At 45.2% G+C, this 27,791-nt stretch overlaps 2 protein-coding genes across 2 annotated transcripts; both read right to left on the bottom strand.

Moving 5' to 3' along the window:
* Positions 1-881: 881 nt before the first annotated feature.
* On the bottom strand, positions 882-1,800 carry LOC307209123 (uncharacterized protein). Its single transcript, XM_079964220.1, has one exon. It carries the CDS (start codon positions 1,719-1,721, stop codon positions 1,278-1,280), a length of 444 nt encoding a protein of 147 aa, XP_079820346.1. The 5' UTR covers positions 1,722-1,800; the 3' UTR covers positions 882-1,277.
* A 7,312-nt stretch (positions 1,801-9,112) lies between these two features.
* On the bottom strand, positions 9,113-9,941 carry LOC307209071 (late histone H2B.2.2-like). Its single transcript, XM_079964168.1, has one exon. The coding sequence runs from the start codon at positions 9,882-9,884 to the stop codon at positions 9,411-9,413; it is 474 nt and encodes a 157-aa protein (XP_079820294.1). The 5' UTR covers positions 9,885-9,941; the 3' UTR covers positions 9,113-9,410.
* Positions 9,942-27,791: the final 17,850 nt, after the last annotated feature.

Raw genomic sequence — 27,791 nt, 5'->3', positions numbered from 1 at the left:
TTAATGACAGAGCTCATTCTGGAACAGGTGCGTAGTCTCAAGACACTTTCAAGACACTTCTACACAGGACTGATTATCTTAAAAGTTGCAAATTCATCAGGGCTTTGGGCTGTGCTTTCCAGTCAAACAAGATGAGCAGGAGCGTTTTAATAATTTGTGTGGGAAAATGAACTCAAGAGTATTCAGTCGGGTCCTTGTGCTGATTGCTTCTAAAACTGTGTGTTTATATTCCAGCATCATCTAGGTTGTAACAGGGGTCTTCTCAGATCTGCAGGTGGACACTGACTGGAACAAAGGCCCAAATGACATCATAAAGATTTGATTATTACACATTCTTCAAAATTCCAAAGATGAGCTTGAGTGACGCAAAGCAGTTAGGAAGTTAAATCTTACCTCCTGAATGTGGCCAGCTTTATAACCATTTTAAAAAACCTTCATTTTGGGGTATATTCTCTGAATAGCCACTTTGCCAATTTTTTTGTTTTGTATAGCACCTCCTACATGACTAGCAGCAATCTGAAAGGCCAGCGGCAGCTAATAGTGGGTGGCATTTAACTAAGTTTTACTCTGACCCACTGCAATTAATGAATCTTAGTCATGGTTCAAGTGGGTCTACTCTGAGTAAAAATTAGTTGAATGCTACCCATTGGCTTTCTCTGAATTCTCCTTAACGTTTTGTGAGGGGATACGGTTGTTAAAGTTTTCACACATCAGATCTGCATAATTTTCAAGGCATTTCTTGAACTTCCATTTATTCCTGCTTCGTATGACGACCCTGACACCTTTGTACATTTCAGTATTTTGTATAACTAGGTTTGCAGTCAGTAACCAGCAAGACACAATGTCCCAGATTAAAAACCACACACACACACTTTAGTGAATAAGGCTGCTAAAAATCCTGATTTATTGGACGAACATTATATGGTGTTTCTTTTCTTTCAGAAACCAGCTCACAAACAATTCTCTCATATATTTTGATTTATGTTCTTCCTCAATGAACTCTGCTGATGGCGATGGAAAAATCTCTTGGGCATGTGTAGTCTGTAGTCCAAATTTAGCTTCCTTGGTCTTTCACGACATCCCCATAAATGGAACAATTGTTACAAGCAATGAAGATTGTTGAGGTGAAGCTGGTATCTTAGATTACAGGATTTCTTAAGACAACATTCAGGCAGCAAAGTCTTTTAAAGGTTTCTCAAGTTTTAAGGATCTTTTTTCAGGGCAGTTTTTGGTCCTCTCCCTTCTTGGCCCTGTTGGAGAAGGGGAGGGGTGTTTCTCTAAGCACATTCGTTCCTGAGGGGCTCGGACGTGTGGTTCACCAACTCCCTTACTACAGCCTCCTTCAAGGCCGTTTGGACATCAGTGCAGCTGATGGTAGCAGACGGGCTCTTCTGGCTCAAGCGGTCTATTTCCGTCGCCACATGGTTGTACACATCTGTTAGCAGGTTTTTAACCATGCCCTTGGCTTTGACCTCAATGTATGCCTTTAGCACCTCTCGCACCATCTTGGAGGTAAACAGCTTAGGGGAACAGATTCTCACCACCTTACTGCTCACAGTATTTCTGGCAAGTGGCTCCTTGACCCCATGCTCAAGGCAGGATGGGAACTTTCTCTGTTTACGGTCCTGGAGTTTGTTTTTCCTGATGTGCTGATATTTCTTCTGGAGCTTTTTTCTCTTCAAAACCCCAGCCTTCCTTTTCGATTGTTGTTTTGCAGCCATTTTTCTGTTCTGTTGACTTCTGTCCTGAAGCTTCGAGCCCCTGCCTTCAAATGCCACCACACCTTTGCCAACGTGGTCAGTTATAGACAACAGTATGCAAATGAAGGAGCTACATGGAGGGTGCTGATTGGCTCTCTCTGCCTGCACAGTAGCCAGGTAACCATTGTTATGCTGAATATGACTATGACCTACTACTGAATATGACTATGACCTGCTGCTATCCAGTTATGAGGTCGGACTCTGCCACTGTTTGTTGACTTTCTGAAGAGCACGATGGCATCTGGCCCTTCAGGTGTTGCTGTTGCAATCAATCCTGGCTAATTTTGAGAAAATAAATATGTGTACTTTCCATCTACCTTAAACCAGGCTTGTTGTTGTTGTTGTTTAGTCGTTTAGTCATGTCCGACTCTTCGTGACCCCATGGACCAGAGAACGCCAGGCACTCCTGTCTTCCACTGCCTCCCGCAGTTTGGTCAGACTCATGCTGGTAGCTTCAAAGACACTATTCAACCATCTAAACCAGGCTACCATGCCCAAAATGTGATTTCTTCTCTACATCAAAACAGGCTTTGAAACCAGGCTTTCTCCCTGTTGAGAATATTTCATAAATTCCTAGCTGATTCTGTCAGCTAGGAATTCCTACCAGTCCAGACTACTGTGCCTCTAACCACTGCTTTAATTTTGGCAGAGGATCACCTTTATCCCATGAAAAGTTTTCCCTGCCAACTACTATCAGAAGAGTGCCTGTAGGCTCATGAACAAGATTCTGGTTGAAAAGTGGGCAGCCCTTATTATTAATCTGAGACATTGGAGCACTTGTAACATAAAGTTTTGAGATGTGGGATCCCATGTGAAATTTGTAAAGTCCCCTGGAAACAGTCGTACAGAAATTCAACAATAAATAGTGCAACAATAATAAAGTTTTTTTTTAAAAAAAAAATAGCAGTAGCAGTAATTTAGACTGCCCTTCACCCCACAGGGCAGTGTACAAATGACAAAAAAACCTAAATACAGTGGTACCTCAATTTTCGAACATAATCCGTTCCGGAAGACCGAGTTCCAAAACGTTCCAAAACCGAGACTCAGCAGCTAACAGCCAGGTCTCTAGATCTTGCACTCAGCAGAAGATGTGTAGCATGTTCGACTTCTGAGGCTTGTTCGAAAACAAAAGCATTTACTTCCGGGTTTTTGGCATTTGAAAACCAAAACATTCAACTTCTGAGACGTTTGAAAACCAAGGTACCACTATATAAACATTAAAATTAAACATTCAAACAGTTTAGCAGCAGCAGCACAGCACAGAAATAAGCACGCCAGACTTCACACTCTTCCCCAGATGCCTGTGGGAAAAGATAATCTGTCACTGAAAGGCCTGGATCTGGGAGGCGGTGGGGACACACGTACACTGGGCAGCAGGATAGGAGGGCAACAAACAAAAAAACTGAGGAAGTGCTATGAAGACTTCTAGTGGATGTGGAGCAAGAGAGCTCAGTATGGCAGGGTTCTGCAGCCACCATGGCTCCACCACTAGGCTATGGAGCTGAGTTTGGTCTGGTTCAATGGCAGCTGCAGAAAACAAGCCAGTGGTTGCTCACCCGTTGCATTCAGCACCTGTGCAGGCACACCTTGGTACAATTAACTGATGCATTAATTCATTCCAGATTTTCAGAATACAGTGGTACCTCGGGTTACAGACGCTTCAGGTTACAGACACTTCAGGTTACAGACTCTGCTAACCCAGAAATATTACCTCGGGTTAAGAATTTTGTTTCAGGGTGAGAACAGAAATCGCGCGGCGGCAGCAGGAGGCCCCATTAGCTAAAGTGTTACCTCAGGTTAAGAACGGTTTCAGGTTAAGAACGGACCTCTGGAACGAATTAAGTACTTAACCCGAGGTACCACTGTATATACCAACCATTATTCAAAGATCCCGGGGCTTGCAAAAATCTATCACTTGCCTGATAATAAATGTTGGAAATGTAAAGAAACTGAAGGTACATTCTTTCACCTTTGGTGGACGTGCCCAAGGATTAAGGCTTTCTGGGAAATGATCTATAATGAAATGAAAAAGGTATTTAAATATACCTTCTTGAAGAAACCAGAGGCCTTTCTCCTGGGCATGGTTGGCCAATTGGTGTTAAAGAAGGACAGAACTTTTTTTATGTATGCTACAACAGCAGCAAGAATACTGATTGCAAAATATTGGAAGACACAAGATTTACCCACTCTGGAAGAATGGCGGATGAAGATGATTGATTATATGGGACTGGCAGAAATGACCGGCAGAATCCGAGACCAGGGAAAAGAGTCGGCGGAAGAAGATTGGAAGAAGTTTAAATCTATTTGCAGAAATATTGTAAAATTAATGAATGTTAGAATGATGTTGGAAAGAAAGTAAATGTTTTCCAGCTGTAATGCTAAGAGATATGGAAAATAAGTTTTCAAAATAAGTAAAAGAACCATTGGTGAGGATTTGCTGAACAAATAATCTGAATTGGAATATAAGAAAGGGAGGTGTGAGGAGGTCAGGAAAATAAGTTAAAAGAAAATAAGTGAATGGAAATTGTACGTGTTTTTAAATTGTTTTTATTTCTGTATTTTTATATTTTTGTTGTTTCTTTTTTCTGTATCATTTTTGAAAACTTTAATAAATATCTTATATATATATAAAAAAAGAACGGTTTCAGGTTAAGAACGGACCTCCGGAACGAATTAAGTTTTTAACCAGAGGTACCACTGTATGTGCAAAAGTGTTGGCATGGTGCTATAGATCCTCTTGCAAACCAGTCATACTTCTAACGCCAAGACCTTAATGATGTTTCTTCAAAAGTTAAGTCCCACTCAATTTGAAAGGCGCCTCCTTCTCCCTTAAACAACATAGAATCATAGAGTTGGAAGAGACCACAAGGGCCATTGAGTCCAACCCCCTGCCAAGCAGGAAACACCATCAGAGCACTCCTGACATATGGTTGTCAAGCCTCTGCTTAAAGACCTCCAAAGAAGGAGACTCCACCACACTCCTTGGCAGCAAATTCCACTGTTGAACAGCTCTTACTGTCAGGAAGTTCTTCCTAATGTTTAGGTGGAATCTTCTTTCTTGTAGTTTGGAGCCATTGCTCCGTGTCCGCTTCTCTGGAGCAGCAGAAAACAACCTTTCTCCCTCCTCTATGTGACATCCTTTTATATATTTGAACATGGCTATCATATCACCCCTTAACCTCCTCTTCTCCAGGCTAAACATGCCCAGCTCCCTTAGCCGTTCCTCATAAGGCATGTACTGCTCTCAAGCCAGGTGTCGCCCATCTTGTATTTGTGCCTCTCATTTTTTTTGCCCAAGTGCAATACTTTACATTTCTCCCTGTTAAAATTCATCTTGTTTGTTTTGGCCCAGTTCTCTAATCTGTCAAGGTCGTTTTGAAGTGTGATCCTGTCCTCTGGGGTGTTAGTCACCCCTCCCAGTTTGGTGTCATCTGCAAATTTGATCAGGATGCCCTTGAGTCCATCATCCAAGTCGTTGATAAAGATGTTGAATAAGACCGGGCCCAAGACAGAACCCTGTGGCACCCCACTAGTCACTCTTCTCCAGGATGAAGAGGAACCATTGATGAGCACCCTTTGGGTTCGGTCAGTCAGCCAGTTACAAATCCACTGAGTGGTAGCATAGTCAAGACCGCATTTTACCAGCTTCTTTACAAGAATATCATGGGGCACCTTGTCAAATGCCTTGCTGAAATCAAGGTAGGCTACATCCACTGTGTTCCCTTCATCTACCAGGCTTGTAATTCTGTCAAAAAACGAGATCAGGTTAGTCTGACATAACTTATTTTTCAGAAATCCATGCTGACTATTGGTGATCACAGTATTCCTTTCTAGGTGCTCACAGACTGTTTGCTTAATGATCTGCTCCAGAATCTTCCCTGGTATTGATGTCAGACTGACTGGGCGGTAATTATTTGGGTCCTCTCTTTTCCCCTTTTTGAAAATAGGGACAACATTTGCCCTCCTCCAGTCTGCCGAGACTTCGCCTGTTCTCCAGGAATTCTCAAAGATGACTGCCAGTGGTTCTGAGATCACATCTGCCAGTTCTTTTAATACTCTTGGATGCAGTTCATCTGGCCCTGGAGACTTGAATACATCTAAACTAGCCAAGTATTCTTGTACTATCTCCTTAGTTATTCTGGGCTGTGTTTCCTCTGCTGAATCATTTGCTCCAAATTCTTCAGGTCGGGCATTGTTTTCTTTATCGGAGAAGACTGAGGCAAAGAAGGCATTGAGGAGTTCAGCCCTTTCTGTGTCCCCTGTTTGCATTTCACCATCTTCTCCTCTGAGTGACCCCACTGTTTCTTTGTTCTTCCTTTTGCTACGAACATACCCATAAAAGCCTTTTTTGTTGCTTTTAACCTCTCTAGCAAGCCTGAGTTCATTCTGTGCTTTAGCTTTTCTGACTTTGTGTCTACACGTGCTGGCTATTTGTTTGAATTCCTCTTTGGTGGTTTCCCCCCTTTTCCATTTTTTGTACACATCCTTTTTTAATCTTAACTCAGTTAAAAGTTCTTTAGCTAGCCACCCTGGCTTCTTTAGGCACCTTCCATGTTTCCGTCTCATTGGTATTGCCTGAAGTTGTACTTTTACTATCTCCCTCTTAACAAACTCCCAGCCATCATGAACTCCCTTTCCTTTTAGTATTACTGTCCATGGGATCTCACCCAGCACTTCCCTAAGTTTTATGAAGTCGGCTTTCTTAAAGTCAAGAAATTGAGTCCTAGTAAGGCTGCTCCTTTCCGCTGTATAGTAAACTTCAGAAGAGCATGATCACTCGCGCCTAATGATCCTTCCACTTCTACCCCACTAACTAGGTCGTCAACATTGGTTAGGACCAGATCTAAAATGGCTGTTCCTCTTGTTGCTTCTCCCACTTTCTGGACAATGAAGTTGTCTGCAAGGCCAGTGAGGAATCTGTTTGACCTTATGCTCTTGGCTGAGTTTGACATCCAGCAAATATCCGGGTAACTGAAGTCCCCCATTACTACTATCTCCCTTCCTTTTGCATGCTTGGCCATCTGTTCCAGGAAGGCATCATCTATGTCCTCCTTTTGGCTTGGGGATCTATAGTAAACTCCCACAATGAGGTCACTGTTATTCTTCTCTCCCTTAATTTTGACCCAAATGCTCTCACTTTGGCTTTGAGGTTCTAAATCTTGCATCTCTTCACAGGTATACAGATCCCTGACATATAACGCCACTCCTCCTCCTTTCTTGTCTGGTCTGTTTCTCTGAAATAGATTGTATCCCTCCATTATTACATTCCAATCGTGGGACTTATCCCACCAGGTTTCAGTGATGCCTATTATGTCATATTTAGTTTGCTGTACCAAGAGCTCAAGCTCAGCTTGTTTATTTCCCATGCTTTGCGCATTAGTGTACAGACATTGAAGTCCATTAATCATTCCCCCGTGTCTCTTATTTAAGGATTTTTTCCTCCCACATGCCTTGGATTAAATAAATAAAAACATTCCTTCCAGTAGCACCTCAGAGAGCAACTAAGTTTGTTATTGGTATGAGCTTTCGTGTGCATGCACACTTCTTCAGATATTGCAACTGTTGGATATTCTCTGTGTGTGTGAGAGAGAGAGAGAAGAATCATTTGTTCCAGAAACAGAGAAGAGCAGAGACGTTTCAAGAAGCAGCAGAAGGCTGAGACTGTTTTATCTATGCAAGGATGTTTTCTGTGGGAACTGTTCTTTGGACATGTGCAGTGTGACAGGAAGTACTGATAACAGTGGTTCTTTGTAACTTGTTGTGAGTCTCTTGCTTGCGTCTTGTGGTGTGAGAAGCTGAACGAGTGTCTTGGACTCTTGTTAGACTCTAAGCATGCTTTGACCATGGCAGTGGTGAATGTCTGTATAAATTTGCTACCAATATGCTTTTATGCCTGTCAAGTAAACCTCTACACTTGATTGAATCTTTATGGCATCCATGAGTGTTTATTGCCTACTGCGTGTATCTTCAACCCCGAAGACACTTCCAAGGAAGAAGCTGTGTTGAGATGTAACTCTGCTGAGTATAGATACTGGCACACAGTATCTTCTAAGTAGTGTTACTAGCTTCCCTGCAAAATAGAAAAAAATCACCTTAAAATGGGTCTAAGTTAAAAACGAGAGGAAAAAAGTGGTTCTAAGTCATTATTGGGTTGCGGGTGGCGCTGTGGTCTAAACCACAGAGCATAGGACTTGCAGATCAGAAGGTCGGCGGTTCAAATCCTTGTGATAGGGTGAGCTCCTGTTGCTCGGTCCCAGCTCCTGCCCACCTAGCAGTTCGAAAGCACGTCAAAGTGCAAGTAGATAAATAGGTACCGCTCCAACGGGAAGGTAAATGGCATTTCTGTGCGCTGCTCTGGTATGCTAGAAGCAGCTTAGTCATGCTGGCCACATGACCCAGAAGCTGTACACCGGCTCCCTCGGCCAATAAAGCGAGATGAGTGCTGAAACCCCAGAGTTGGCCACGACTGGACCTAGTGCTCAGGGGTCCCTTTACCTTAAGTCATTATTGCACAAGCTATTCCTGATATGTACAAGTCCCTTTTTGCCTTTAAAAAAGATGGAGTCCAATGTTTATTTTTAGAACTCATTCTTTTGAAAGCTATTCAGGATCACCCTCTGGAGGATAGTAGGAGCCGCACTCAGAAGTTGTTATCTATAGCACAGCCATTCTTTGAGCACAAACCCATGTTCTATGCCAAGTCACTATAAATGCACTTGGGTTAGCAAACTGTCTGACATAAGGTGAATGTTTGTTGTTGCTGCTGCTGCTGCATTTCATTGAATTTATATCCCAACCTTCAGGATTCAACGCTTCAGGCTTTTGGAGGGATGACTGCTTTCAACCTCTTTTTCAGTTCATTGTGAACCATTTTCCAAAAGCCTTCTGCATTTTTACAAGTCCACCACATATGAAAATATGCCCCTTTGGATTATTTCATTTCTGACATTTACTTGGTGGCTTTTAAAACAAATAATAGTAAGTGATAAGAGAATATCCAGCACTAAAATATGGCAAAAAAAATTCAAGTTCTAACAGGTGCTTCCCCACAACACAGTACCTTAAATTGTAAATATTCAGTAATTTTTTTACTTATTAAACTGCAACAACGCACAGCTGCTCGAAGCAAAGAAAAAGTATATTAAGATTGTTTCATTTCTGTAAATTTTACCTCACCCCCCTTTTTTTCAATATCACTTGGATTATTATTTTTTAATCTTTCATCTGATTGCTGTTTAGTATGACACAGTCGATATTTTCCTAATCAGCATTTTATATAACTAGATTTCTACTCATCACCCAAACCCAAGCTCAGTTCCAGAGAAGCAGAAGAAGACACAATTAGACTGGAATAAAGCTGCAAAAATCCTGATTTATTGGAAGAAGTGAAATAAGCTGCTAAAATCCTGCTTTACTGGAATTGTGGTTCTTTTCTTTTTGAAAGCCACTCCTTTCACGGTTTTCCCCCATAATAGCAGTCCTCTCCATCCGGTGTCCGATGATGTCTAAAGTGGTAAACGACAGGATTTCTTGGACTTATGAAGGCAGCAATATATTTTTAAAGTCTCTTGGGTATTATATGGATCTTCTTAGGCCAACCTTTGGTCCTGTCCCTTCTTGCCACCTCTGGAGAAGGGGAGGGATGGTTCTCTAAGTGCACTCGGTGGGGATGGCAGTGGGCTGTTCAGCCGTGTGCTTGGCCAACTCCCTTTCCATGGCCTCCTTCAAGGCGGCTTGGACTTCGTCCCCGCTGATGGGGCTCTGCTCCTCTTGCTGGCTCATGGCCTGCACCTGGGTCGCCACATGGTTGTACAAGTCCGCCAGCAAGGTCTTCATCAGATTCTTGGCCTTGGCCTCCATGCGCACCTTGGGCAACTGGCGCAAAATTTTGGAGGCAAAGAGCTTTGAGGAACAGATCTTTCGCGGCTGCCCACTGCTCCCTGACTTCGTGCCTGAGGTCTTCTTGACTTGACGCTTCAAGTGAGGCTGCTGCTTCTTTTGTTTTCGAGCCTGGAGCCTCTTCTGATTCTTCTGATTCCTTCTAGGTTGTGGGTGCTTCTTGCGCACGTTGTTCTTCTTCTTTGAAACCCTGGCTTTCTTTTTGACTTGCTGTTTAGCTGCCATTGTTTCTTTGTTTCCTCCTTAAGCTCCTGCCTTCAATTTTTTTGTCAGCATGGGCATTTATAGACAATGGCATGCAAATGAAGGTGTTATGTGGAGAGTGCTGATTGGGCACCTCTGGCTTCAGTGTAGCCAAGGAACCATTGTTACCCTGAATGTGACTATGACCTATTCCTTGCTATCACACATCTAGGCAGAGCTTTTTATCATCATTTTTTTCACCTCTCAGCGGGTGGGCGCCATGCCTTCCTCTCACTGTACTGCTCCTTCTGCCACTGCCAGTTGCCAAAGCGGGAAAGTTTACTGTCTACACCAGGCACCCCCGAACTCGGCCCTCCAGATGTTTTGGGACTACAATTCCCATCATCCCTGACCACTGGTCCTGTTAGCTAGGGATGATGGGAGTTGTGGTCCCAAAGCCACTCCCGACCTAAGGAGGGGGGGTTGCGGGCTCACGCACCGCGGGACTCAGGGATTCCCCATGCCAATTATTCATTATCAACAGCGCCAGCCAATCGGCTGGTGGCAAGGGCAGGGTTAACAAAGGGCATTTAAGGTTGGGGCAGCTGCGGTTTTCCCACCCCCCCGCCCTCGGAGTTGGCATTCGGACTTTGCTATGGGCTTTGGCTGGTCGCCGCAAGGGGCCTGGTAGGAGTTTTTCCATTTGGCTAATTGGCTGTATTTTAAAAGCCACTTGGTTTTTTTGCCAGCCTCGTAGCAAAACGTCACAACTCCCCAGTTTTGGCGGTAGGCATTGGCAGGGTTATTGTTATGCAAATGAAGTGGGGGGGAGGAGCACCATCACCTTCCCCAAATCTTGAAGGGTAGTTCGTTAAAGGACTCCAGGGGGCGTCGCCTCGTCCGAAACCTATGGAGGCTAGGGCCTAAAGCGCGCTCCTGAGCGGTAACACCTCGGGGAGCGCCTAGGGATGTGCATCTCGGGGGCTCCCCCTGCTGGTGCTTAACCCTTCCCGGTTAGACCAGATAGTCTGTTAGGGCCAATGCCTAAAGCCAATACTGCTCTTACCTGTAATCAATAAAGTTGTGACCATTTACGCCCATTAACCTAAATTCTGGTGTCCGGTGTCTTTATTTAATCAATCTGTGGGAGGGGGCGGGAATTGCCACGCAAAACATCTGGAGGGCCGAGTTTGGGGGTGCCTGTTCTACGCAAGGATCCTCAACCTTTTTCTTGGGAACCACACTTTCAGAATAAAAACTTGCGCCACTGAATTTTTTTATCGAATAGAAATACAGTCATACCTCAGGTTGAAGTAGCTTCGGGTTGAGCATTTTCGGGTTACGCTCCGTGGCAACCCGGAAGTAACGGAGTGCGTTACTTCTGGGTTTCACCACTCGTGCATACGCAGAAGCTGTGAATCGCGACCTGCGCATGTGCAGATGCACAGATGCAGGTTGCATTCACTTCAGGATACGAACGGGGCTCCGGAATGGATCCCGTTCGCATCCAGAGGTACCACTGTACATGGGGGAACGAAAACAAACAACTTCTAGCAATGCTCTACCTCTCTTTCAAATCAGAGCCAGTGAAGGCAGTGAAGGTCCTGTGTGAGTGTCTGGAGGCAGTTGGAGGATGGATGGCGGCTAACAGATTGAGGTTGAATCCTGACAAGACAAAAGAACTGTTTTGGGGGGACAGGAGGCGGGCGGGTATGGAGGACTCCCTGGTCCTGAATGAGGTAACTGTGCCCCTGAAGGACCAGGTATGCAGCTTGAAAGTCATTTTGGACTCGCCGCTGTCCATGGAGGCGCAGATCAATTATGTGTCCAGGGCAGGTGTCTACCAGCTCCATCTGGTACACAGGCTGAGACCCTATCTACCCACAGACTGCCTCGCCAGAGTGGTGCATGCTCTAGCTATCTCCCGCTTGGACTACTGCAATGCGCTCTGCATGGGGCTACCTTTGAAGGGGACCAGGACACTACAACTAATTCAGAATGCGGCAGCTAGACTAGTGACTGGGGGGGGGGGCGCCGAGACCACATAACACTGGTCTTGGAAGACCTACATAGGCTCCCAGTTCGTTTCCGAGCACAATTTGAAGTGTTGGTGCTGACCTTTAAAGCCCTAAACAGCCTCAGTCCAGTATAATATCTGAAGGAGCGTGTCCACCCTCATCGTTCTACCCGGACACTGAGGTCCAGCGCCGAGGGCGGTTCCCTCACTGCGAGAAGCCAAGTTACAGGGAACCAGGCAGACAGCCTTCTCGGTAGTTGCACCCACCCTGTGGAACGCCCTCCCATCAGATGTCAAAGAGAAAAACAACTACCAGACTTTTAGAAGACATCTGAAGGCAGCCCTGTTTAGGGAAGCTTTTAATGTTTGATGCATTACTGTATTTTAATATTTTGTTGGAAGCCGCCCAGAGTGGCTGTGGAAGCCCAGCCAGATGGATGGGGTATAAATAAATTATTATTATTATTATTATTATTATTATTATTAGGAACACTACTTTATAATAGCCACGGGAAATCCAGAAAGTATAAAGCAATGCAACTGCATTGTTTCCAAACTATACATGAATCCTTCCCAAAATATAATTACAAGCAAGCCTCTTACATATGTATGCAAACTCAATGAAAGATGTGAGCTTGCTTTTGCCGGGTACCGTAATCTCATTTGTAAATCTAATCTGAGACAAACTATCATTTCCTCATCAACACAAAGAAGCCTTTCTCTTTTCTGATCTTTCGAATTTGTCAGAGTTGAAAATCCCTCTATCACCAGACAAAGGAATTTCCATAATATGTCACTCAGCATCACCATCAAACAAATTGTTCATGGTCAAGCCACTGGTGGGCTTAATCAATATTTCAGCTATTGTATGTGGGGAGTTTTCTGTTGAGCAATCAATTCAGCCACTTGGCAAGATATAAACTGCATCTTTTCTGAGAATTTTACTTGTGTGGGGTTGTTGTTTTTTTAAAAAGTATGATCCTTGTCATTTCTGCTGCTCCAAAAGCCTTTCAAAATATTGAACATTCTTGTTTGCCAAATTTCCATGTTTTGACAACAGATGTATTTTCTTCCCATCGGGGCCCCATTGGAATTGGAAAGCATCTCACTACACATCAAACACAGAGGTTGAGAGACATTTCAATCTCCAGTCCATGTGAAACCAAGATTCAGAGCTATCCACACATTGTCGACAAACTTTCTTTTGCTTGGGCCTGCTGTTGTTGTTGTTGTTTAGTCGTTTAGTCATGTCCGACTCTTTGTGGCACCATGGACCAGAGCACACCAGGCACTCCTGTCTTCCACGGCCTCCCGCAGCTTGGTCAAACTCATGCTGGTAGCTTTGAGAACACTGTCCAACCATCTCGTTCTTTGTCGTCCCCTTCTCCTTGTGCCCTCCATCTTTCCCAACATCAGGGTCTTTTCCAGGAAGTCTTCTCTTCTCATGAGGTGGCCAAAGTATTGGAGCCTCAGCTTCAGGATCTGTCCTTCCAGTGAGCACTCAGGGCTGATTTTCTTCAGAATGGAGAGGTTTGATCTTCTTGCAGTCCATGGGACTCTCAAGAGTCTCCTCCAGCACCAGAATTCAAAAGCATCACTTTTCGGTGATCAGCCTTCTTTATGGTCCAGCTCTTGCTTCCATATATCACTACTGGGAAAACCATAGCTTTAACTATACGGACCTTTGTTGGCATTGGGCCTGCTACTGGTGTCAAATTAAATGGGTCTTTTCTACTCTACTCCACTGAAATGTTTGAATGTTTCTTTAATTGTCCTTGAATCTTCCCACCACATTTGCCACACCCTTTGAGAACCATTGTTCTACACCAGGGGTCCTCAAACCTTTTAAACAGGGGGCCAGTTCACCAACACAGGCATTGAAATGTTGTGGATTTTCAAAGTTATGGTGAAAAATTGAGTATCATGCGTGTGCAATATTTTCTTTCAACACTGGTTCAGAATATATTTCAGGAATCTGTCCATAGGGGAAAAAATACAGATTTCAGAACAGAGATGGGGAACATGTGCGCTTCCTGACGTTGTTGAACCTCCTTTCTTCCTCATCATGCAGGCTGTTTTCAATTATTTTATGCACAAATCACCTTGAGACAGTTCTTAGAAATGTTCTCCTCTCTTGCCCATCCTTGACTCCAATTAATATTATTGTTTGTTTGCTTTTGAATTCTGGTGCTGGAGGAGACTCTTGAGAGTCCCATGGACTGCAAGAAGATCAAACCTATCCATTCTGAAGGAAATCAGCCCTGAATGCTCACTAGAAGGACAGATCCTGAAGCTGAGGCTCCAATACTTTGGCCACCTCATGAGAAGAGAAGACTCCCTGGAAAAGACCCTGATTTTGGGAAAGATGGAGGGCACAAGGAGAAGGGGACGACAGAAGACAAGATAGCTGGATAGTGTTCTTGAAGCTACCAGCATGAGTTTGGCCAAACTGCGGGAGGCAGTGGAAGACAGGAGTGCCTGGTATGCTCTGGTCCATGGGGTCACAAAGAGTCGGACACGACTAAACAACAACAACATGTCAATGAATCCACCTAGTCCTGTAGCTTTGCAGATTATCAAAGATATGAGATTTGCACGTTTTATCTGGTCAGGTACTCCATGTGACCTCGTCATTGAGGTGCAGCTGAGGTGCACATCCCCTGCCCCCGCCCCCCACCGTAAAGCACGATTTTCTCCATCAGTTCACCCCATGTCTGCCAATGGAACTTCCATGTCAAGCTGCAGTGTAGCTGTTGTGCAGTTTTTTCATTCCTCCTTTTGGGAACGAAGCAGAACAACAAACCCACACGCCTGCTCTTTCTCTCGATGTCCAGCAGCACGTGGTTCCAAAGATGGCATATGCTAGGCTGCCACCTGGTGCCAAGTTAGAGTATAAATCTTTATGAAAACACACGAAGGAATCGGCAAGCAATAATAATACAGTGGTACCTCGGGTTACAGACACTTCAGGTTACAGACGCTTCAGGTTGCGGACTCCGCTAACCCAGAAATAGTACCTCTGGTTAAGAACTTTGCTTCAGGATGAGAACAGAAATCGTGCAGCGGTGGCACAGTGGCAGTGGGAGGCCCCATTAGCTAAAGTGGTACCTCAGGTTAAGAAAAGTTTCAGGTTAAGAACGGACCTCCAGAACGAATTAAGTCCTTAACCCAAGGTACCACTGTGCAGCGGACCCGCCGGATATGAACTAATTTGTTCTGGGGGTCCTTACATACCCCAAAAAGTCTGCAACATGAGGCGCCATTTCTGCGCACACGGCAAAACCCATAAGTATACACTTCCGGGTTTGCTGCGTTTGCAACCCAAATGTTACACTACCCGAAGGTAACGTAACTCAAGGGTCCACTGTAATAATAATAATAATAATAATAATAATAATAATAATAATAAATTATTTCCTTGACATCTGATGGGAAGGCGTTCCACGGGGTAGGTGCCACTACCGAGAAGGCCCTCTGCCTGATTCCCTGTAACTTCTCGCAGTGAGGGAACCGCCAGAAGGACCTCAGAGCTGGACCTCAGTGTCCCGGCCGAACGATGGGGGTGGAGACGCTCCTTCATGCAATCGAATGGAATGATTAAGTGCAAGAATCAGCATGAACACCTCCCTTGTTCCCTTATAATGGCAAGGGCGCCCACCTGAGAGGTTCCGGAACTGAGTTCCAGTGAGTTTCAGCTGAGGGGAAAGTCCTGGTCATCAGTATGCTGATGACACCCAGTTTTATTTCTGTCAGAGCTGCCTCCAGGTCCCAGCTCACAGAGGACCAACGCTAGGCTGTAGTTATGTACAAAAGTCTTTATTGAGATTCAGTCTCCATTTCAAAGCCGCAGCGTGCTGCTTTACGTCCCGACCTTAGACCGGCGAAGTCCTGTCTGAGTCTCCTCCCCCTCCACACCAGTTTAAGACTCTCGCTTTGCTCCACCTCTTCCTAAACTCCTTTCTCCTCTGGGCCCTCCTGCCCGCTAGGGTCTCATCCTTCCTGGACTCCTCTGACGCTGACCCTGACGATTCTTGCCCCTCCTTCCGGCGGGCTTTAGGACCTGGTTCCCTATCCGGGCTACCTTCTGTGCCGCTCGCCTGTACCTTTGAACTTGGCGCGCGCGCCCAGCCTGCAACTTTCCTCTTAACCGTTAACTCGCTCTCCGATGGAGGCGTGGTCCACCCTGACTCATCTTCTCTCGCTGGTGGTGCATATGTGGGCTCTGACACCTGGGACTCCTCCCCCCCACTACGCTCTGGTGGGGAAGCTGGTCCTGATTTGCAACTGCTGCTCTGGGAGTCCCCGCTGGCCCCTTGCTTCTGGGGTGTCCCCCTTGGGTCGCCCCTTGCCCTGCCCATCGGCGCCCCCTTCTGTGAATCTTCCGATTCGCTGGAGAGGCTCATGGAATCTATCGGGCTGCTGTCATATTCTCCTACGCTGCCCTCGGATTGCTCCCCCTCGCTTTCCATCTCCTCTCCTCCCTGCGCTCCCGCTGAGTCCCTGACAATTTCCTTATCTTTCATTTTTTGCAGGTGAGGTGGTAGAAAGGGCCGGCGAGCTCTCTTGGCTCACCTGGAGCATCTGTCAGCCGGCTTTGGAGAGCGGGCTCAAAATCCTAGGCACCTAGAAAACTACGCTATGCAAGGCAAGCACTTTAGGGTGGGCGTGCAAAGGAGGAAGCTTTTTTTAAAAAAAATCAGTTTTTATTAGTTTTCATACATATATCATACATTATTCAACTTAACCAAACATTCGTTTTGTAAATTCCCTTCTCCCCCTTGGCTTCCCTCCATTTCCGTTTCTGGTTTGCTTCTGGTTTGTTTCTGGTTTCACTTATGGCTTTCTGCTGCTTATATATAGTAGTATACAGTGGACGCTCTGGTTGCGAACATGATCCGTGCGGGATGCACGTTCGCAACCCGCAGTGCCGCATCTGCGCACGCGCGAGTTGAGATTCGGCACATTTGCACATGTGCAAAGCGTGATTTAGTGCTTCTGCGCATGCTCAAGCGCCAAAACCCAAAAGTAACCCGTTCTGGTACTTCCGAGTTTCGGCGCATCTGTAACCTGAAAAAACGCAACTTGAAGCGTCTGTAACCCGAGGTATGACTGTATTATCACATTGTTATCTTTCTTGTTCTCTCTAATTACCTTCTAATTGAACTTTAATTAACCTTTTTATTTTTCATGGTTGATGACTTCAGAAGTAGCAGGGGAAAGGAGTCCTGTTGAATGTCGAAACCAGACAAGGAACATGTTATGTATTGAAGTTCTCACCCTGGCCAAAAGGAGTGTCATGTATGTAGTTTTCACTCAGGTCCACGTCAGTTACTTTAGGCGGGAAACCCTGGGTTGCTGTTGCTACAATGTTGACAGCCGGCTGCCTATAAAAGCAGGCCGGCTGAGCTGTTTGCTGTTCAGTTCTGTTCCAGCTTACAAATAAAGAGCTGCTTTGGAGAAATCGTTGTGTCGTCTGCTATGTCCATCCACTATTTAACAGAACACTTTGGCCTCAATTGGATGGTCCCAGTTTTTACAGGGCAGGTGACAACCCTGGGCGAACCACAAAATGGTGTTCTCCCCGGACCCTGCTGCCAGGGAGGAAGGGGTGGGTCAAGATCTACATCAGGAACCCGGGGAAAATAAAGATCTACATTGGGTCTCCTGTCTTTGTGTAACCTGCTTGTCTCATGGCTGGACCAGCCCTGGCCACAGAAGTCGTCTCAGAATATTCTGAGGCGGTTGGGGTAACAGCCTCCAGCCTCTAAGATGTGCCTCTTTGCTGCTGCCGCTGCTGCTATTTCCAGACAGTGTTTTTACACACACAGCAAAATTGGAAGCCATTTTGGCTTAGCCTTATAACATGGCTACTACAACACCTACTCCTATGAGACTGCAGAATGCAGGGAACTATAGTCTGTTAAGGCGCTGAGAGTTGTGAGGAGACCCCTTGGCAGAGCTACAATCCACAGCAGACTTCAGTTCCCAGGATTATTTGGGGAAAGAGCAAGGTGCTTTAAAAGTTTGCCCTGTCAATCATAAGTCAAAGAGGACACTAGGATAACCTGGTAGCAATAGTGCCCTGAGGGATAGGTGATCTGCATGGTAGGAGAAATTAAAGAAATAATCAGCATGTTTATATTTTCTTAATTAATATTGAAATGTTTTGATGATGATGATGATGATGATGATTATATTGTGTAATCTTTTCTGGGGAGTCGCCCAGAGCGTCTGGGGAAACCCAGCCAGATGAGCGGGGTAATAATAATAATAATAATAATAATAATAATAATAATAATTTATTATTTATACCCCGCCCATCTGGCTGGGTTTCCCCAGCCACTCTGGGCGGCTTCCATAGAAACCAAAAATACACTAAAATATCACACATTAAAAACTTCCCTGAACAGGGCTGCCTTAAGATGTCTTCTGAATAATAATAAATAACCATAATAAATGGTTGTTGTTGTTGTTCTTGTTAAATTTATACCCTTCCTCCCAAAGATGCTCAGGGAGGCAAACACAAAATGTTATAACAATACAATTAAAAATAAGTGACATGAAACTTTTACAAACATTTTAGAAGGATTTAAAACATCTAAAAACAACCACGTGCCTTCACAGCTAATAATGTCAAACCCAAGCTCAGTTCCATAGAGGAGGAGGAGGAGGAGGAGGAGGAGGAGAAGAAGAAGAAGAAGAAGAAGAAGAAGAAGAAGAAGAAGAAGAAGAAGAAGAAGAAGAAGAAGAAGAAGAAGAAACAAATACACTTGAATAAAGCTGCTAAAATTCTGATTTATTGGAAGAACTGAAAAAAGCTGCTAAAATCCTGCTTTACTGGAATTGTGGTTCTTTTCTTTTTGAAAACCACCTCTTTCATGTCTTTTCCATACAAATTCACTTCATCCGGTGTCGGATAAGATGTCTAAAGTGGTAAACGACAGGATTTCTTGGACTTATGAAGGCAGCAGTATATTTTTAAAGTCTCTTGGGTATTATATGGATCTTCTTAGGGCAACCTTTGGTCCTGTCCCTTCTTGCCACCTCTGGAGAAGGGGAGGGATGGTTCTCTAAGTGCACTCGGTGGGGATGGCAGTGGGCTGTTCGGCCGTGTGCTTGGCCAACTCCCTTTCCATGGCCTCCTTCAAGGCGGCTTGGACTTCGTCCCCGCTGATGGGGGCATGCTCCTCTTTCTGGCTCAAGGCCTCTACTTGGGTTGCCACGTGATTGTATAAGTCCGCCAACAAGGTCTTTATCAAATCTCTGGCCTTGGCCTCCATGCGCACCTTGGGCAACTGGCGCAAAATTTTGGAAGCAAAGAGCTTTGAGGAACAGATCTCTCGCGGCTGCCCACTGCTCCTGGACTTAGCGGCTGAGGTCCTCTTGGCTTGACGCTTCAAATGAGGCTGCTTCTTCTTATATTTTCGAGCCTGGAGCTTCTTCCAATTCCGTCTCGCTTGTTGGTGCTTCTTGTTGACATTCTTTCTCTTTGGAACTCTGGCTTTCTTTTTGCCTTGCTGTTTGGCTGCCATTGTTCTGTTCTCCTTAAGCTCCAGCCTTCAAATGTCGCCATAGTTTTGTCAGCATGGGCATATATAGACAATATAGCATGACAATGATAGCGTCTTTAGCTTCACTGTAGCCAAGGAACCATTGTTACCCTGAACGGGACTATGACCTACCCTTACTATGATCTAGTTGTGAGTTTTGACAGTGGCTTCTGGCAGATATTAACTCATAGCTGTCAACTTTTCCCTTTTCTTGCGAGGAATCCTATCCGGAATAAGGGAATTACCCTTTAAGAAAGGGAAACGTTGACAGCTATGTATTAACTGCACCTTGCCCTTTTAGTTTTACAACAGAAATCATAATTTCAACTAAGAAAAAAAATCAGCCAGGCTTCATCATCCCTAGGCATGTTGGATTGGATTGATCTTTATTACGGCCATTGGCCCGTTACACGACAGTTTCCCATACCAACATATTATACTTAAACCTCCAAATTTAAAATCGCTAAAACTTACAAAAGACAGACAGGAACCGAAGCAAAACAAAAACAAAGACCACCATCATACATTACAATAAATTTGTAACCTATACATCGCCCTCTGCTCATAAATTAATCAAGGATATCAATGGTGATATCACCTAAAACATAGGTCATGGTTTAAAACAATGGTGATATCACCTAAAACATAGATCATGGTTTAAAACAATGGTGATATCACCTAAAACATAGATCATGGTTTAAAGGGATTATCCGAGCCACACAGGAGACCGTTTCTCTTCTTTAGGGATAGGACGCTGATAAAGAATCTGGCAACCATGAGTGATCTTAGGGGGTCATCATCAATGTGTAGATATCTCAGTTTGGCTTCAATCGTATCATTGGCAATTCCCTTAAGATATTGAGCAAGAAACTTGCTCCTGGCCAGTAAGTGAAAAGCACAGTCAAAAATTATGTGATGCAACGATTCCGGTGCCCCACAATTACAATCACATAAGAGCGATATCTGTCCATTGGAGAATCTATTTCTCAGCACGTTCGATGGAAAGGTGTTGAATCTTGCCTTTACAAAGGCATATCTATGAGCTGAGGAAGTTAAGGAATTCAAATAGTTTGGGAGCCTTAAGAGGGGTAATAAACCAAGATTTAGAGGTGAGCAGGTACCATTGCCCAAGACCATTTTCTGCTGCAAGTCCATCTCCTCTAGTTTACAGGTTACTGTTCTTTTAGCTGGGACTATGTCCTGCTCTAGTAATTTGGATGGGGAGATTCCCATTGCCGTAATTTTCAGCTGTAAATTTTTTACCCATGGGCTCTGGAAATCATCTCTCCACATACATTGTATCAAGTACAAATTTGGGAGATTGTGCCATAGAGATAACCAGTGACAAAGTATGTGCTTCCACAGAGCATTTTCCAGGGATACAATATTAAGTTCCATGCGTAACGCTGTATTACTTACACAGTTGGGCAGTTTCAATATCCCTCTTAAAAACTGATTTTGAATGACCTCCAGGTGAGATAGGTTGACAAAAGTCCCCCAAATTGAGATGGCATAAGCAATTGTCGGGATCACCTTGGCCTTGAAGACTTTCAACGCCGATGGGATAGCATCCCTAGGCATGTTTTGTGGGAATAAACATACAGTAGTACCTTGGTTGTCGAACGGAATCCCTTCCAGAAGTCCGTTTGACTTCAGAAAATGTTCAACAACCGAGGCGCTGCTTCCGATTGGCTGCAGGAGTTTCCTGCAGCCATTCGGAAGCTGCGTTGGACGTTCAGCTTCCAAAGAACGTTTTCAAACCGGAACACTCACTTCCGGGTTTGCGGCGTTCAGGAACCAAAACGTTTGAGTCGCAAGGCATTCAAGAACCAAGGTGTACGACTGTAGAGGCCACTCGCCCCAAAGCTGATTTATCATCACAACCTGAGTTTCTGCACCGAAACAGTGTAAATCTGAGTACAGTCATACCTCATGTTACGTCCGCTTCAAGTTACGTTCTTTCAGGTTATGTCCCGCGGCGACTCGGAAGAACCGGAAAGGGTTACTTCCAGGTTTCGCCACTCACACATGCGCAGACACGCAACATGATGTCATGCGCATGCACAGAAGTGGCAAATCGCAACCCGCACGTGCGCAGGCGCGCCACTGTGGGTTGCGTTCTTTTCATGGTGCGAACGGGCCTTCAGAATGGATCCCGTTCGCAACCAGAGGTAATAATAATAATAATAATGATAATAATAATAATTTATTATTTGTACCCCGCCCATCTGGCTGGGTTTCCGCAGCCACTCTGGGCAGCTTCCACAAAGACCAAAAATACACTAAGATGTCACACATTAAAAACCTCCCTGAACAGGGCTGCCTTCAGATGTCTTCTGAATGTCTGGTAGTTGTTTATCTCTTTGACATCTGATGGGAGGGCGTTCCACAGGGCGGGCGCCACTACCGAGAAGGCCCTCTGCCTGGTTCCCTGTAGCTTTGCTTCTCGCAATGAGGGAACCACCAGAAGGCCCTCGGCACTGGACCTCAGCGTCCGGGCAGAACGATGGGGGTGGAGATGCTCCTTCAGGTATACTGGGCCGAGGCCACTTAGGGCGTTAAAGGTCAACACCAACACTTTGAATTGTGCTCGGAAACGTACTGGGAGCCAATGTAGGTCTTTCAAGACCGGTGTTATATGGTCTTGGCGGCCGCCTCCAGTCACCAGTCTAGCTGCTGCAATCTGGATTAGTTGTAGTTTCCAGGTCATCTTCCAAGGTAGCCCCACGTAGAGCGCATTGCAGTAGTCCAAGCAGGAGATTACTAGTCTAGGTACCACTGTATCTAAAGACTACGGTCCTGGGATAGTCCTTCTGGTCCCGACTTTGCCACTGTTGGTGGTATAATAGAGAAGGCAGATCTCTGGACAGAAGCCAACTTCAATGGTGACATTCTCCTCTCTTGCCCCTCCTCGACTCCATCTAGTATTATTGTTTGTAAATGAATCCACCTGGTCCTGTAGCTTTGCAGGTGATAAAAGAGAAGAGATGTGTGTATTGTTTTAGCTGGTCAATTACTCCATATGTGTTGTCGCAGGAGCACCTGGTTTCAAAGATGCCAGGCTGCCACCTGGTGCCAAGTTAGAGTATAAAGCACGAAGGAACGGGCGAGCAATGCAATAAAGGTCCTAATCAGTGCAATACTTTAGGTAACATCAACCCATTTAAAACAAGAGTCCAGCGTTGAAGAAAGCTGCAGTAGTTCAGGGCTGTTTTATTGTTTCGGACAAGGAGTTGTTTTTCTGCAACGATGGGGCGTACAGCCGCTCGAAGCAAAAGAGCGGGTTCCTAAGTGTTCTCAAAATATTTTATTTTGAGTAAATGCTGGTGTTTTGACTAATTGAAACTGTTTGCAAAACACATTCCCTGACCGGGAATCGAACCCGGGCCGCGGCGGTGAGAGCGCCGAATCCTAACCACTAGACCACCAGGGAAGCAGCTGGCAAAGCTCTTCACTAGCTAGTATACAGTCTAGTAAATCAGGATATAGTTTTCCAAGTCTAGGTATGTTTTATCAACATATGGAATCTGGGAAATCTTTAAAAAAATAAGCTCTCTGCACGTTGTGTTACAAACCAGCAGATTGAAGGTTCTTTTTATAGTGCGGCAAGAAGAAAAACTACTATGAGTTGTCTTTCGTTTAAAAGCCAAAATTTCTGGAAAGTTGATGCTTTGCAGTCCTGAGGTTTAAGATTTCTATAGTTCTATAGATATAGAAGCCGTCCTTCCCTTTTCCCCGTTTTTTATTCTCTACTCCACAAAATGCACTCCAAGTAGCAAAAGGAACTTGAAAGCAAAAGCAGGACATGAAAGCCACCTTTGAACATAAACAAGAGAAAATTGTTTTTTTTCTCTCTCTCTCTTCTGGAATTTATTTTTAAGCTCTTTGGCTTTATGTATGCTTTAATGGGAAATAAATGAATAAAATAATTTTTTAAAATTAAAAAAAGGATGTGTCAGAAGTGGGATTTGAACCCACGCCTCCATTCGGAGACCAGAACACCCAGAGCCTGGGAAGGATACGAGCCTTGAGTCTGGCGCCTTAGACCACTCGGCCATCCTGACACTGACGGAAACATGCCGCGAACAAAGCACCCTAATGCTTGGCAGGCTGCTGCTTCTTAAGACAATGCATTCGTTTCATTTGAAAGGGAAGAGGGATAGGTAATGCACAGGAATCGCCCTCCAACTGGGGAGAAAGAGGGGGAAACAACGCGGCGAAGCGCCCCGGATGCTCTCACTCGCACTTAACAGAGTCTGAGCGCTAAATCCCGGGCAGCGTCGAATCGTTCTATGCCCACCGAAAACCACAAAATTAAAACACCGCAGATCCGGCAGCTGATTTTCTGATCCGAATTGCCATTAAAAAAATATTCTAGGTTTATTTTCCTTCCGGCAGAGTCACCTCCCTCGCCGATCTTTCCTGGAGCACCCAGATCCATGCACTTGTTTGCAATGCAACGGCGACTGTGCTCGTTGCAACGGAAGGCGCTTGTTGCGGTGCAATCGCGCCTCTTTAAATGCAAAATCTAAGTGTCAAAGGAAAACCGGGAGTCGGGGGGAAAATGGATCGGCGGCCAAAATCAGTGGCCTCCTTCGAGCGTTTTACTATTATTTTGAGTTTTTACTCTCTTTTTCTTTCCACCAGCCTCCACCAGCTTCACACGATATGGCAGCACCAACAGCGTTTACAATATATACATAGATATCTATGTATACATAAAATACTATGATACATATAGATATATTATATATTTACACAGTACAGTATACTGTACATACTGAACTGTCATGAAATTCTACTCAATATTGATCCAGAACAGAACTCCAATGTATAGTTAGCAGAGTAAAAACTTTAAAAAAAACGTTGCAGGATTCCCAAAAATAGACCAGAGGCAATTAATATTTCATCCAGCAGAGCTTTACTGCTACTGAAGGCAAATGAGCATAATGGTCACAAAATCCAATACATTCAGGATTGGCACTGCCCGTAAGAAATCCAGTTGCAGCAGACTTAACTTAAACTTACAATAACTTAGAAGTCTAAAACCTTAACACTATGTACACATACTATGTACAGAACACCACACCAGAAGGGAGATAGAAAAAGAAACTGAAACCCAGGCTCCTTCTGGCCTTCCTTTTATAGTCAGCATGACCTTGGCAGAAGAGATAACAGAACCAGTTTAAGAGAGCTGTACTCAGCTTCTCTGAAGGAATAACCCAACCCTCCCACATTGAGGGTGCCCGGCATCACGTCGTCATATGCATGACGTCATGCGCTGGGTGGGGGGTGCCAGGCGGGACGTTGTAGAGCAGCCAAAATGGGATTTTACATTATGAGCTTTATAACCCGTTTTCCTGTAACGTTTTTAAATATCTCTAGATCCAGCCTTGGTCTCATTTCCTCATCAGCCCCAGACAACATGGCTCAATGTTCAGGGATAATGGGAGCTGTGATCCAACACCTGGAGGGCCACATCTGTTTGTCCATCCCTGCTTTAGATAAAGATGGTTGCCCCTTAAATGTCTTCTGCAGTAACCCTAATATCTGGCTTTATTGGAGGGAAAGGAAACCACATCCACGCTAAAGATCCTGGTAGAATCCCATTTTATTATATTCCTAAGAATAAGATGTTTCTTCTCCCAAAGGTTTTCCGGAGATGCAAGGATTCTTCTGCAGCTCAGATCCCTTCTTAGTTGATTCAGGATGGAGAGTAGTTGATCCCTGTACTCGCATGAGATGTTTCCTTTAAAGTGAATAATTTCTTGGTCTCTTTAGAGTAGCATCAGGACTTTTCATTAGGTGGGTGGTTCTCTTGTTTCTTGCTTTGTAGGTTTCCTCCGTAGATCTCACTTGCGCCAGCCAAAGGAGACTGGGACAAATGTCCTATCGGCGCCGCGCCACTTTGCGGACAGTTTTCACCAGCTCCATGACTTGTTTCTTACGCAGCACGCGTTTGAGTGCTTTGTGTAGTTCTCTGGAGCCGATGGTGGAGGTCCGCTGGGCTCTCTTGCTGCTCTTAGCGTGGTTAGACACAGTGTTGTAGAACCTCCTTATGAAGGAGATCATCTTCCCTTTGGCCTTGGTCGATATGGGCACCCTGTCGCGGTGCAGCTGACTCAACACTTTAGAGATAAACTCATCGCAGGGATGCCTGACATCTTGCTTTACAGGTGCCATCACCTGGTCTACCACCTTCTGCCGCCCCTGCTTCCCTTGGCTCAGATTTGGCTTTCTCTGCTTTGGCAGGAGCTTCCCATGTGCGGCTTTCCGAGTCGTCTGTTTCGTTCTCTTGGGAAGGCGGGTCCTCCTCCTTGTTGTTCTGCAAGCAGCAGCCATTGTCCTAATCGTCTCCTTTGGTTCTAGCTTCCACCTGACGATGCTACCATTGCTCTGAGCTTGGCTGACATACACTGGCTGGTGCTCAACTGAGGGGCCTGCTCTTATCCTATTGGGTGGACAATGTGCTGCCCAGGCATCCAATCAGACTCTGGCACGTCATAATGTACATCTCTGATCCTCATCTCTCCTGTATGCCAACAGGGGAGATTGTGACTCCCCATTTGCTCACTGCTCAGTGGGTAGGGTTGAAACCAAATTTAAGCAGGAGTTGTTTGGCTCCTAGCATCTCCACTGGGCTGGCTGGCATGGCTGCAATGCTGCACCAGTCATTTGGGCTGTGAGGCAGCAGGGCACCAAAAGAGATGCCACTTTGGCTGCTGGGTGAATCACCTGGTTGGATGGGTAGAACAGTATGAGAAGATCCACATCTTGTCATGTGGCAGTGCCCCACAGATCTCCTGGCAAGCACAGCATCAAAAGAGGCATGTCTTTTGATGCTGCATGAGCCAGGTGATTCCTGGCACCCGGCCAGCTGCTCCATACCTGCTTCCACTGAAGGAAGCCCAGGCCAGCAAGCACACATACCATCTCCCCACTTCTTCCCTGGTGGGAATGGGAGCACCATTTTGTGGTTCACCTCAGGTGCCAAAATGTTTTGGGCCCTGCCTACAAAAGAACCTCTGCTTTCATTTCAGATTAACCAGATTGCTATGAGACCGGACTTATCTTTGCAGAAGCCATGCTGCTTCTAATTCAGCAAAGCTTTTTCTTCTAAATGCTGGGTTATTTTATCCTTAACAATACTTTCGACCAGTTTTCCTCTGAGAGATTTTAAATAGCCTGTAATTTCCAGGATCCCCAGCCCAAATTCCCTTTTTTGAAGTTGGCGTTACATTGCCTACTTCCCAGATAAAGATGGTTACACCTTAAATGTCTTCTGCGGTAACCCTAAACCCCTTGCTTTATTGGAAGGAAAGGAAACCACATCCACGCTAAAGATCCTGGTAGAATCCCATTTTATTATATTCCTAAGAATAAGATGTTTCTTCTCCCAAAGGTTTTCCGGAGATGCAGGGATTCTTCTGCAGCTCAGAACCCTTCTTAGTTTAGTCAGGATGGTGATCAACACAGTGATCCTGTGAGATGATGTTTTCTTTAAAGTGAAGTATTTCTCGGTATCTTTAGGGTAGCATCAGGACTTTTCATCAGGTGGGTTTTTGTCTTGCTTTGTAAGGCTGGCGCATTCGTCTCTTCTCCCCCCCGTGGATCTCACTTGCGCCAGCCAAAGGAGACTGGGACGAACGTTGTCCTATCGGCGCCGTGTCACTTTGCGGACGGATTTCACCAACTCCGCAGCTTGATTCTTGCGCAGCACACCTTTCAGTGCTTTGTGTAGTTCCCGCGAGCCGATGGTGGAGGTCCTCTGGGCTTTCTTGCTGCTCTTGGCGTGGTTAGTCATATTGTTATAGAACCTCCTTATGAAGGTGATCATCTTCCCTTTGGCCCTGGTCGATATGGGCACCCTGTCGCGGTGCAGCTGACTCAGAACTTTAGAGATGAACTCATCGCAGGGATGCTTCACGTCCTGTTTTACAGGTGCCGTTACCTGGTCTACCACCTTCCGCCCCTGCTTCCCTTGGCTCAGATTTGGCTTTCTCTGCTTTGGCAGGAGCTTCTTATGTGCGGCTTTCCGAATCGTCTGTTTCGTTCTCTTGGGAAGGCGGGTCCTCCTCCTTGTTGTTCTGTAAGCAGCAGCCATTGTTCTAATTGTCTCCTTTGGTTCTAGTTTCCACCTCAGGATGCTACCATTGCTCTGAGCTTGGCTGTCATACGCTGGCTGGTGCTCAACTGAGGGGCCTACTCTTATCCTATTGAGTAGACAATGTGCTGCCTGGGCATCCAATCAGACTCTGGCATGTCACAATGTGCATCTCTGATCCTCATCTCTCCTGTCTGCCAGCAGGGGAGATTGTGACTCCCCATGTGCTCACTGCTCAGTGGGTAGGATTGAAACCAAATTTAAGCAGGTGTTGCTGG

Source organism: Podarcis cretensis, assembly GCF_951804945.1.
Source record: "Podarcis cretensis genome assembly, chromosome: 2".
Taxonomy (NCBI): domain Eukaryota; kingdom Metazoa; phylum Chordata; class Lepidosauria; order Squamata; family Lacertidae; genus Podarcis; species Podarcis cretensis.
The sequence above is the reverse complement of the archived record's forward strand: the minus strand, read 5'-3'. Positions and strand labels throughout refer to the sequence as shown.

What these genes read in the sequence shown, in the direction of transcription:
- LOC307209123 (XM_079964220.1), bottom strand. Translation starts at nt 1,721, where the DNA reads ATGGCTGCAAAACAACAATCGAAAAGGAAGGCTGGGGTTTTGAAGAGA.
- LOC307209071 (XM_079964168.1), bottom strand. Translation starts at nt 9,884, where the DNA reads ATGGCAGCTAAACAGCAAGTCAAAAAGAAAGCCAGGGTTTCAAAGAAG.